Source organism: Thermobia domestica, chromosome 6, assembly GCF_964235325.1.
Source record: "Thermobia domestica chromosome 6, izTheDome1.hap1.1, whole genome shotgun sequence".
In the NCBI taxonomy this organism is placed as follows: Eukaryota; Metazoa; Arthropoda; class Insecta; order Zygentoma; family Lepismatidae; genus Thermobia; species Thermobia domestica.
In genome coordinates, this window is record NC_137459.1 from 267512140 (window position 1) to 267525759 (window position 13620).

General features: G+C 33.7%; 1 protein-coding gene across 1 annotated transcript in view; it reads right to left on the reverse strand.

Moving 5' to 3' along the window:
• LOC145687543 (cell adhesion molecule Dscam2-like) overlaps positions 1-13620 on the reverse strand; it is a 1184503-nt gene that overhangs the window by 125623 nt on the left and 1045260 nt on the right. Inside the window, exons 18-21 of the mRNA XM_081761007.1 lie at positions 12951-13132; positions 7309-7455; positions 3836-3991; positions 1180-1476 (exon numbers count right to left, since the gene is read on the reverse strand). Of these exons, the coding sequence (XP_081617133.1) occupies positions 1180-1476; positions 3836-3991; positions 7309-7455; positions 12951-13132 (782 nt within the window). The remainder of the gene's footprint in view (positions 1-1179; positions 1477-3835; positions 3992-7308; positions 7456-12950; positions 13133-13620) is intronic.

Here is a 13620-nt window from a genome sequence, read left to right on the forward strand (position 1 = left end):
CTCTTAAGTCCACATTACACTAAAAACACATTAAACACAAATGTTTAACAAATCTATGAAATACACATGTTTTAAATAAAAATTTTTGTTATCATTTTTAACAGGGCTCTAATTGGGCCCTCAATCAATGCAACCAATGGTAAATAATCCCCAAATTACCTCTCACATAATGCAAATAAACACAAAATTACTTAATGCTAACTAAATCAATCTGGAGAACTCAAAGTACTCTACCTAATCTTATTTTATTCAATTTAAATAAAAAACAACCCAAATTGGCAATATATATATATAAAAGTTATGATTAATGAAACTAATCTGGTCTTGACCAGGGTTTGTGAAATATCGTGAGGAGATTAGTACATACATGGTATACTATGGTGTGTAGGTCTTTGATCTTTAAATTGTGAACCTTTACTCGTATTTTTTGATTGATTTATGTTCAGCCGACGTGAACAACGAAACTGTTTGTCTCCGAGACGATTATGGACCATTAAAATTGGGGTTTATGTGATTGAATATTCTCATCCAATCTTGACCAAACTTCGGACGGTGGTAGATTTTGATTAGATTGGTAAGCACATGAAACACTAAGATGTGGAGGCCTTTGCTCCTGAGTTATGGGCTATCAAATTTTAGGTTTAGAATTACCCAAATTTTCGCAAAAATATCTCCTAATTACTATTTACAACAAAAGAGGCATAGAAGAAATTGCTGTGTTGTAAATGCGATGTGTAAGTCTAATCATAATAAAAAGAAAACAATTAATGAAAAAATGATTTATTTATTTATTTATTATTTGCAATATGGCAACTAGCAATGGTAGTTGAATTACTATCAGTGACATGGAAACGTGAGTGACAAAGAAAAACACGTATTTTAAATTTTTGAAATTTATACAACCATTGGTAGATATCAATCCTTGCTTTAGCTTTGCATCTAAAGCAAAATTCAAGAAGGAGAGATAAAGAGGCAAGCTTTTATTCCTATCTCAAACAAACACCTATCTGAAGCAAGTAGATAATAGACAATGCAGCTGCATATGACACACAAAAAAATAAATTCATATTTTGGAAGATGTTGTCAATAACTTGAATGGAGTCTTCCAATGAGGGTAAATTATTAATACAACTTAAAATACTTAAACTTACCACACAAAACGTTAAATATGAAACTCACCTTTAGCTGATGGAGACTTCTTTACAACATGGGTACTTTTTCCTTCTCCAACTTTGGTGAAGGCCGTAACCCAAAATTCGTATTCTTTTCTTTTCTTCAAACCAGATACTTCATATTGTTGTTGAGAAGCTGGGTGAGTGCGATGAAAGCTATCCACTTCTCGTCCGTTCTCTACAACTCTAACGTACAAATTGTATTTCATAAGAACACCATTAGGATGCTTTGGTGGTAACCATGCTACAAGAATGCTGTCTGGGGTTTTAACAACAGCTTTTATATTAGCTGGTGGACCAGGAACTGTAAGCAAATAAAAAATGACAATTTTATGAATGATAAAAGTTAATATTTCATTACTACTTATATAAATGATATAGTGACAACAAAAATTTTAAGTTCTATGAATAACTTGAGCGTAAATTATTTCTATAGATTCACTTATATTCTGTTCATGAATGACTAGTGAATTTCAAGAATGTATGAAGGATATAACTTATCTTTCTGGGAGAGATACTTATTCTTAAAATAGAGAAATAAAAACAGAAGCACATATAAATTGTGTAAGAAACCGAACTAGAAATTTAATATAACGTCCCATTTGTGCTCTGTTAAAGTAGAGGGATGATGGAAGAAAGTGAGTGATAGCTTTGCTTTAGTAACTCAAAGTAAAACCAAAACAAATTGAACAAAGCACAAAGTTTTACTAAAGCAATTTATGTGTAGCAATTTTGTGAATCATCTATATACCTCTTGGCTTCATCAGACACAGTACCTGGGTTCATCAGAAAGTATTATGTCTGATGAGGCCAAGAGATATAAATAGCTGGCGAAATTGTTTTAGTTTTACAAATACAATATTGTGTAATACAATAGTTTACACACACAAACTTGCAACCCACCTCATCAAAGGAAACACCCTGATCCTCCATATCTCCACATTACCCTATGTACTAAAAATTAAAGGTGTACAAATCATGGCCTATCAATGCAATAAATATCTGTTTTTGATTAAAATTCTTTAAGAGAACACTAAAATTTGCAAGCAAAAATTGAATCCATTATACAAACTAAATGAAAACCAAGAAGAATAACCCTATAATACCCAGAGTGTGATATCATAGAGGCAAAAAAATATGTTTTCAAGAACTTGTGGGAGGACCAAATGACAAAAAGTTCAGCAATAATCCACTAAGTGGTTGTGAGCGTACTGTTACAGATGTGTCACAGTGGGTATTAGCAGCAAAACACCATTGTATCAATATAAAGAAGTAAAATCCCAATGTTACATATATGTAACGCGGGGTATTATAGGGATAAGTAGGGACAAAACAAAATATACTTGGAAAATAGTTATGAAAAAGCGGATGAATAGATTGAGACTCGAGTCTTGGTCCAGTCATCCACTTTTTTACTTTTTGTGTATCATTGAATTTGCATCTACAGGGGATTTAGTGTGTAGAAAACCTGGTTATTTCCTCCTTTAATTAATATATTATTGGAAAATAGTTCTTCCATAATATTGTTTTATTTATGTATTTATTAAATTGGCGAGGAGCGTTGTCCAGAAGGATTGTGGAAAATGAAATAGAGGAACAGAGCAATTAATGGTAACAATTGTAGATGTATTACATATCACAACATATCAGTATGTCTTGCATATTACAAATATCCAATATGTATACACATTCTGTACTCGGTTGAATTCAAGATAAGTATATTATGGCTATAGTACTGCCGTGTTGCTTCTCACCTGTCAATCCACCATTCAAGCATTGGATGTTTTTGAAGAAAAAATGGGCATAAAAGGCCATAGTGAAACAGTAGGAGAGAGAGGAGAGATCACAGTGTGTGATTTGGAATCACTTTTGCTGAATCAATTTGAGTAATGTTTGAGAAAGTTTAGGATATTGACAAATGTCCTCAGAGAGGGTCTCGGAAAAAATATGTTTACACACTAAATTCTTGAATGTATTTTGTTTAATTGTAGAACTGTTCTGTACGTTTGTTTATTTAACGAACTTCTAGACACTCTGTGAGGCCATTTTGGATTGATTTATTGACAATTTAAACAACAATAAAAATGAGAAAGGAAGTGGAATTCGGCCAGAACTTATATTTAAAGATATCATCACGACATTCATCTGACGAAATTAAAAAATAATGAAAAAGCTAAGTTAGGAAACCATCGGTGGGCTTGAACTTTGAATTCCAGAATGCAAAGCAATGTTGCTAATCATGAATTTGTTTAGTAAAATTCATTTCGATAAATTTTTAATCAATTCCTAATACATCATATATGCCTATGCTGTAGAATCATTTTCAGAATGTGAATATTCTCCAGAGAAGAAATAGGTAAACCGTACGGAAGGAAATGAACATAAACTTTTGACATCTTGGCTTCTCTAAAGCTCAGTGTAACATTGCAAAGGCCAATATATATATATCTTGCTAGTGGCTTCCTATGACTGTTGAAAACTTGTGGTGGAACTGATTTCATACAAAACTAAATTTAAATTTAGTCCTTAAAGTTTATTGATTGAATTTGGAAATAAATTACATACCTCATCATTTGAAAACAAGGGGAGATTGAAACGCATATACGATTTATGTATCTCATCACTAACTTTATTCTAACTTCCGGGAAGACACTGTCACTTACCATCCTCATCTGTTCTGCAGAAAACTTTTTCAGACTTAACTCCATCTCCTACTCGTGTAAATGCTAGTACTTGAACACTGTAATTGGTAAACTTAAATAAACCATGAAGAACGGTTGTTAACGCAGTTGTCATTTTCGTTTGTGAATCTATGTGATCTACAATAAAAGAAAAGAAAAACGTAATTATAATTATTTTAACACTAACTGTTCTTAACATAGTTTAAAAATTAGAAATCATAATATATGCTACATGTATAATAGATTAACAATATTTATTTATGAAAACAATTTCAGATTCATTCATCAATAAAGAATTATTCTATTTATGGCGCACTAAATTCCAAAATTTGTAATGCAAGAAATACTGTATAATTTTGGAAATCAAATTACAGATTTTGTTTCTGGAAATGATACCTATAGAATTTTGTGTAGATTACATGTATTATTATGATGAAGGGTAAATCTCTGGTATTTCAAATCAAACCATAAATGAGTATTTAAAAAAAAAAAAAAAAAAAATCTGTTAGATATGTCATAATATGAAACGTATACGTATTTTACTACTGACTCAACAGTTCAATGTTCGTTGTTCTTTATAATCTTTGTAATATAAAAGAGAAGAAAATGTTTTTAAATTTTCAAAAGTTACCGTAGAAAATGTTTACAGAAGTAGGTCTGAGGCTTCGATCACGACTTATTACCACTTATTACTTCGATTACGACTGATTGAGAACCTACCATAGCTTAACGCACATTGAATTAGCTATTCTCGCATCAACGAGACATATATGATTACATAATTCTTAATTTTTATATAATAACAACATCCCAAAACACTCTCAATCAATTAATTTTGAACTACACTCTTACCGTGAGAAATCTGAAAATTCGCAATCTAGAAATTTAGTTTTTAAAACCAAACGTTTCTTTCTATAGCTAAGTCTATACTTTAAAAATACAGTACAGTAGGTAGTAATTTCCTCTTCCATATTTTGTAATAATGATAATAGTGAGAAAAGTAATAATTAAAATAATAAATAAATAAATAGAAAAAATAGCTTCAATACTGTATGCATATCTAGAAGACTCTACATAGAATGAAGATATCGTATAAAACTACCTTACGTAAATGGTACAAAATTACTTCAAAATGCCTCTGTTCCTTTTAATATGTAAAGAGATGTTTTTAGAAGACATAACATGGGGAAGTCTTGGATGTAAATCAAGAGCTGCTTGAACAAATATGCTATATTCATGAAAATTTAAAGGAGGCTCAGAGTGAAAAAAGTGCAAGGCTGAGTCAGCAACTGAACTAGGATCTCAGGCTTCATATTCTGGTCTCAGGTGTGGATTGGCTCCATAAAAAGGGGTGAGGGCAAAGATGTTAGGAGGATGTCATACTAATTGGCTGGAGAGGGGGCATCACGTCATGTATAGGTGTCTGTTGTTAGACATCTCAAATTGTGTCTATAGCCAGATATGCTTTTAACTATAACATAAGAAATTAAATTGAAACAAAGATATTTTAAACAAATTAAGAAGTCAACAGGTAGACAGTTATTTTGCTATTTTGGCACAATTGTTTTGATACCTTGGCCAATGAATTTTGTGAGAGAAGAACAAATTGTTTTAGTTACTACTTGAACTATAATCACTAGAGCTCAGATTTCTATGGCCTAAAAACTTTGAAAATATGCATACACTTGTGTTCTAAAAATGGCAAAATATAACCTAAAACCACGCAACTTTACACCATTAGAACGCTTAACTTTAGACAATTTGGCATTATATCCAGTGATGCCAGGTTCTCTAAGAAAGTCAAATATCTGTCTCACTCGGAAAATATGTCTTATTTACGGAGAAATGTTCTACCACTCCTCACGCAGTGCAGCACTCAGTGTCAGTTCTATCAGCGAGGATGATGGAGGATATATGTTCTGAGTCTGAACTCTGGAACTGACCTCAGGTGTTCAATAATGTCCAAGCCTGGGAATTGAATGGGCCAGATAAGGTACTGTAGTTCATTACGATGATCAGAAACCACTCCTCAACAGCTCCATCAGTGTGAATTAGCGTTCGCCTTGGAAATTTCCGTTATTTGTTAGAAACGACATGTGGAGCATAGGATTCACGGGGTTACCTAAAATGTCCACATAATCACCGGTAGTAATGCGTGCTGTAAGCATAATTGTGCAAGTTTAACTTAAACATTTCTCCATTGGGTATGTCCATTTCTCCATTGTTTAAAGTGTGATCCAAACCATCACTCAAATTTATAACCGAAACTATACTACTGAGAAGTAAACCTGGAACCATGCATACAGAAAGCACGTGCCTTTACCACTTGGCTATGACGAATCACTGGAGGTGTTATTTTTTTATTATTGTTTATACTTATAAAAATTACAAACATTAACAAAATTGAGTAGAATGAGTTGAATTGAGTAGAATTGAGTTGATGGGGAGGAAGGTGAGGCTTAGCTCGTTTCTTAGTGGGCATGTGCTATATTTTTTTTAAAACGATCGACCACATACCTACCAATATTTATAGCATTTACACCACTGCGTTCAACCGATTGCGATACGTCCCATAGTTCTCGTACTATGTAGCTTTAAAGTTTATTTTATCTCGTTCTCTGCAGCTTATAACTTTGAAAGGAGAAATTTTACGTCCAATCTTAATTTTGTGTTTCCTTCTAGGTTCCCTGCATGCTGAATAACTTCGTTGTTATAATTATTTCAGCACCATATATGCCATCAAGCGTAATAGGTCTTTTGTAGAATGAAAAGTCAATTTTAATAATAACCATCATAACATTTTAAAGGAAATATAGTTGATCGAATCATATGATAAAACAGTGTCAGAGTGATCAACTAAGTAAATATATTAAAAAGATGGTTTTGATTTGTTGTTTATAAAACAGAAAACAAAACAAACTACACGCCTAAAGTAAGCGTGATGTTAAACACAACTTAATTTCTTGAGATTACTCAATCCTACTAATAGATGACAACAGACAGAAACACAATCACTCTTGAGATTACTCAATCCTACCAATAGATGACAACAGACAGAAACACAATCACTAACTTTGAAAGATACCAAGGTCCTGTTTTATTTTGATATTTGATTACAAAAGACATTCGCGGAGCCCCAGCAATATAGCTGTCTGTCTACACCCGATTTTCAACAAAGATTCACAACATACGCAAATTATTTCATGTATTATTTTATTAATTGAATTATTTTGTGGGTTGTTACAAATAAATATAAATATGTGTTTTAGAAAAAAAAATATTAATGTTCGTTATTAAATAGAGTTTTGAGGGAATCATAAAGGAAAGGGCGCACCGAGCATTTTCCCGGTTGGTCGACGATCTAGTTCATCTCTGGCCGGTGTGCTAACCACTATACAATACATTGTATTACTTACTAAATAAAAAAATAATAATTTTAAAGTTTTTGATCTTACCATACTGTTCCGTAACTGTTTCATAATAAAGACGATAACCTTCAATAACTCCATTAACTAGAGATTCTTTTGGCCGTTGCCAGCTCACTTGCAAAGACTCTGGTGATAAAGCTGTGCATCGAATATCTCTAGGAGGACCTTCCGGAACTGAGGAAGGAAACAAAAGTCCATGTCAATGTACGAACAAATATCAAACATTATTTTTATTCTTATTATTTACCTAATATGTAGAAATAGGATGAAAACATTCTTCAATTTTCAACGTAGTTTCTATCATGTTCAATACGTGTTAGCACAACAGTATAACCTGGATTCCGAAAAGGAAAAAAAAAATCTTACTTAATGTGAAGCCATATATGCATTGCCTCTTTTATTTCATTGTCCCTATTTAACTTCTTGCAACCGAGTGCATCTTTGAGTGGTTCAAAAACATGACCATCACTCAACGCAAGGTGGTATGGGGAATGATAAGCATTTAAACGTAAACTTCTTAGCTTCACATTATTGTACCAGTCTTTCACAAACATCTCTCCAAATGCTACTTAAGTTCAGGCGCGAGTTGTTCTCGTTTTCATATAACAAAGATTCTACATCGGTTTGAGTAAATGAATCGAGCTCAGAGCGCCTCCGCTCAATTGACCTTGCTCCTTACTACAGTGGTAAGTTTTTGCCTTATGAGTCTACCAAAACCCATCCGAAAATATATTGGAATACACCTGATGCACCGAAGACCAAAGTCTTCCTATAATTTAGCAAATCACTAGTTGGAACGATTTGTGGCATATTTACTACCACTGCAAGTAACACATCACCCTCTATTTCTAGGGCGGTTGCTAAGAGCGGTGATGAGATACACCTAACGTGCGATAGGCCGAAACTGATCTTCTAGTTATATGTACTGGTGGAGGGAATTCATCCAGTGTAGGAATTTACCTGCACATCCATTATCAGCACTTGAACATTAACGGAAAGCTCATTTCCCTCGAATACCGGGAAGCGTTCCAATAAAACAAGATACTGATTTTCGCGGTCTAGCCGCAGTCCTGCAAATTCGACCCTAGCCCGGGACTTCGTCAAAGCAGAAAGAAGCTTGAATCCTGGCCTTGCCTCCTCATCTGACAGCAGAGGTACCACGTGCATTATAGGGCCCATGGCACAGGCAAGTCGCACATTTGGGAATTGGACTAACATTCCTCACCCCCACCCCTCCGGTAGGATACCTAGCAAAGCTTTGATATTCCAGAACGTTATGAATATATGATGGGTCAATGGTGACTCATACTTCAATTCTCCAATTAATCTGTCGATTGTTAATTTTCAGATGTTCTCGTATTATTTGTTGCACTCTAACGACAATGCCTGGATTAATCTCAATGTGTGAAGCTGGCCGTAGCAAGTTCAATCACTTATATCTTCTATTTTAAACCTTCATGTGCCACTCAAACCTGTTGAAACGATAAACAAGTATCACATAATATCTCATCCTCTGATAAATTTTCTGATTTTACAGTGTCACCACCGCAAAACCTAGTAATTATACCTTACTCCTCTTCCTGTAGTAAATTATGTCAGATCAACGTATTAAGCAGCACTTGTACCTCAGGCAGAATAAAAATCATACATATTTGAAGTGCAAACGTCTGCCACGGAAACAGGACTTTTTGTTAACGTACTAAGGTAGTTTTTCTTTAAAGTTTTATCTTGTACCTATAACTCTCTAAGAAACATTTATAAGTATTTATTTTAGAGAGAGAGACTCATTTGTTTTACCCTAGGTCCAAATTTCTCATGCTCCTCTACTATCTCCGATTATATTTGCAACTGTAGTATACCCGATAAAATGTAGAACTAAGTACTTATGAAATACTATATTTAATGGGCTAATAAAGAAAAAGAGAAGGAAAATACCAAAGAAACTCAACATAACATTTTACGAATTCAAGATCAAATTTACAGTGAGTGGCCATGAAGAGATGTAGTTCTATTTCTCACAAGCAATCTGTTAATGATTCAACTTAAATTCCATATAACATTCACTATCATATTCAGCTCCTATAATTCCAGTATGAATTCAGAAATTCTCCGCTTGATTCAAGATGCTTATGATGACTTGTAAGAAGAAAAATTCAGAAGCAACTGGTCTAAATGTATCACTCACAAATTATTATATGTTTGCACATTTATGATACATGGATGCTCTATTTTCCCACGATTTTTTTTTACATTGTAACTTTAATTATTGTTGTTGAAATAGTCAGATAAGTACCTTTTATTAGTTGGTAACTACAATTCTCAAATATATGATCACCAAACATCGGTTGCTACTTTAGGGTGTATATACACAATAAATTTTAAAGAAATACACAGAGCATTGTTTACTGTCAAATATGCTTACAGAAAATAACTCTGATAAACATTCACTTTAGTTATTTTATTTAGCTACCGTTGAAGTTTCATCCATACCTACATATCAACTATTTTCCATTATTTTATGGTGATCCAAGTGTATTGATACTTTTCACAACATATTAAGTTTGGTCACAGCCTTCTCCAAAAGCTCGAGAAAGAATGTAATATCACATTAATGATCATACTAAAGTGCAATACACTGAATAACCAGATTATTATGACTACCTACTTATTGTCTGGTATGTCCATTTTTGGCCCAAGGGAGAGTAACAATGCGGCTTGGTATGGAAGTAATCACATCTTGGTAGTTGGTTGGAGGTATGGCGCACCATATTTGCACACCAACTCACTTAATTCCTGAAAATTCTGTAGAGGGAATCTATGAGTTCAAATCTGATGTTCAATGACATCCAAAATGTGTTCAGCTGGGTTAAAATCTTGTGAGTTTGGGGTCCATTGCAGAAATTTAAATTCAATATTATGTTCATTAGACCACTGCAGCAGAGCTTTGACCTTGTGACAAGGAGCTTTATCCCGCTGAAAGATGAAATTCCCAGCTGGAAACACAGCCGACATGAAAGGGACGTACGTGTTTAGCAATGACCTACCAGTAACTAGGAGCTGTCATGGTGCCCTCTGTACTCACTGCCGAGCCCATGGATGACCATGTGAAAGTTCCTCTCATCTTAATACAGCCAATACATTTCTATCGTCATCCAACTGTGCACATGTCTATTAACTGTTTTCCTAAAAAAGACGGATTCTGACCTGGCCATCGATGTGATGAAGACAGTATCATGATCCATTGGACTATGAACCATTGTCCTATTGTTCAGTGATCTAAAGACGATGGACAGTGTCCATTCTAGTCATTACTGATGGTGCAGTGCGCATAACATTAGTACACATGTAAGACATTAGTGGAGGCTCATATTTAACAGTTGACAGTAAACTGTGTGCTCAGAGACACTCATGCTTTGTCCACTGTTAAAATTTGCTGTTAATTGCATCACAGTTTGCGGCTTGTTGTATCAACCCTGACAGTCTACATCAATGTGGCCGCGCCACGTCTTGTGGTTTGGCACTGTTTCACCGTCCTTTTCTCACCTTTGGAAGACACTAAAAACGGCAGCTCGTGAACATCCTACAGGTTGTGCTTTTTTAAAGATGGTTGTCCCAGTCATCTAGCCATCACAATATAGCCTATATCAAACTCTGATATATGGCGTCCTTCCTCAATCTACACACAAGCATCACACGTTTGATCCCTATCAAAGTCTGGTGAGTGATTTTGCAGTGTCCCGTGACTCTTACATCAGGTCAATGATATCGTTCAAAAAAGTAGCGGGTCGTCACGTTTTGGCTGGTTAGTGTATATATAAAATATTTCTTTTCGTTGATAAGTGAAGAAGTAATTAAGATAATTGTACGAAAGGAAATAATTGTAATAAGAAAAGAAGTGTGTAAAGAAATACTGAATCTGCAACAACAAAGCAAATCTGTATAGAGTAAGGTGAAAGCTTTCGACAGAAAATTATTACCTGGAGAAATAAACGATAAGAACAAAGGAAATAATACTTGTGTGCATTAATTTGTTTGAGAGGAATTAACTCAAACACAAAAGTCGTAGTGAGTAAGCATTGTTTATATCTGTGATACGAAAAAAATAATCTCCAATTAAAATATTAATGAACATAACTAGAGAGCTTAAATGGTACATATAAAAGAAATAGCACTTTATACTAATAACATATTCACAGATGTAATTCCGAAATAATATATTTATATCTCTCTATATTTATGAATATACATATGATGAAACATATAACGAAAGTGCTTTTAGCGTACTACTATAATATTTTAAAGTGTTTTCATTGCTACGAAAGTAATTTGTTTTCCAAGCCCTCATTAGGATTTCTCTATGTGTATGGAAGAGCACTTATAGTAAAAGAAAAAGAGTAATGTATGTTCGTAAGTATTGTATATACATAGAGAAGATTGTTAGCTGTGCTAACATATTAAAACATATTAAAACATAATGGAAATTCCTAAAGAAAATGAAACTTACCCGATTAATACGGCGTGGAATGCCATTAGCTTGTACACTAGCCCTGATTAATCGTTAAATAAAAGAATGTAAGAATGTAACAAATGATTTCCAGAGGAATATTGTACGATTCCTCATACAATGCAGGAGTCAGAGAGTGGAAGAAGATATCTGTTCTTGAACTCTAAGCATCAAAACTAACCATAGGTATTGAGTAATGTTGAAATCTTGGGAGTAATCTGGCCAGGGAAAGTGAAGGGCTATAGCGACCAGTCAGCAGATGACACATGTTCAACTGGGTAGCATCAGTTCCCAGGCGCCGTTATTTCTCGTTTTCTGGTCTGATGTTCGCTACTTCTTGGTCCAGATAGCTATAACTCACCAATTGCCTCATAAAGCTGGCTTAACACTAAAAACAGTGCTTCTATAGAAGTTGCACGCGGTCACAATTCGGCTAAGCAGAACCTCAGTAATATTAAAGAGAAAATAAAGCAAAAGTAGAGTATCGACCTTTTCAATTTTTTTAATACTCTATTTGAACCTATAGATGACAAATTTGATGATTATGGTAATAAGAAAGAGCTCAAAGATTAAAGATAGAGTTTCTGGAAAGTAAGTATTTTTAACATGAAAATAGTACAATACTCGTTTTTGTTAAAAATTAAAAAAAAAAAATCAATATAGAGAGCACAAACTGAATATATTGTGTGTAAACAGTATTTATTTTTAATATTTCTTATACTAACAGGGAGAGAATAAGGAGATCTTAAGAACCACCTCCATATATTCGTACAAGTCCTGCTAATGCCACAATCTCTCTTCATTTTCTGCTCACTCTCTGGGGTTGACTTTTATGTTTGGTTATATAAAAATTCTACATTAGTCGTTGGCAACTCTAAAAACTCTTCTGCTAAAAAGGTATTTCGCACAAATAAACATACGAGCACTAATGACTTCCAAGAAAAAGGAGTGGCCTTTTGTCAAGTAGTAATGAATAGGAAATGAACGTTACTTCTAAATATAGGTAAGTGAAACATTTTCCCCCCCTCTGATTGAAATTATACAAAGAATTATCAATTTTAGTTTGATTTAGGTTTAGTTAATTGACGTTGATCAATTTAAATTGACCAGTACAGATCTCCTAAACAAAAATGACTATCATTTTCGAAGAGAAAAGTGTACCTACCGTCTTCCAACGTTTGAGCTTCAACTCGAGTCGACATTGGGCCAGAACCTTTGCTATTATAGGCCTGCACCACTATAACATATTTTGCGTATTTTTTCAATGAAGATATTCTCCATTCATGCTTTCCTCCACTCTGGAAGCTTATTGTAGTAAAATTAAATGAAATACTCGTATCACCTTCACTATTGAAAGAAAAAGAAAAGTTATTAATAGCTTATATGCTGAGTAAAATTTTGTACTACCTTGAATTCTACCTTTATTTTTAAAACAGAACAAAACAACACTCATGAAAGGATAATAACCTTTTACAATGAAACACAAGAAACGAATATACTTGATTCATTAATTGATCTATTCGCATCGATTGTTCAGTACTAATTTTGAGACTTTTCTTTACATATTAATTTTTATGTAGATATTCTTTTCTGATGGAAGTTTAAAACAGGCTTCATAATCTTAGCGTAAAGCAATTTTAATGCAAATACACCCTCCTCAAATTGTTGTTAATCACAGAGTTTTCACTTCTATTCTGTAGATTATAATAATTGCCTAACGGTTCGAAATTCGAATGTCAATAATTCATATTAGCAATCGTTATCTAACTTGATCAAATAAACTCAAATTATAGTTTAGTCTAGGAACTTAGATGCCAAATACGACGAAAAATAAA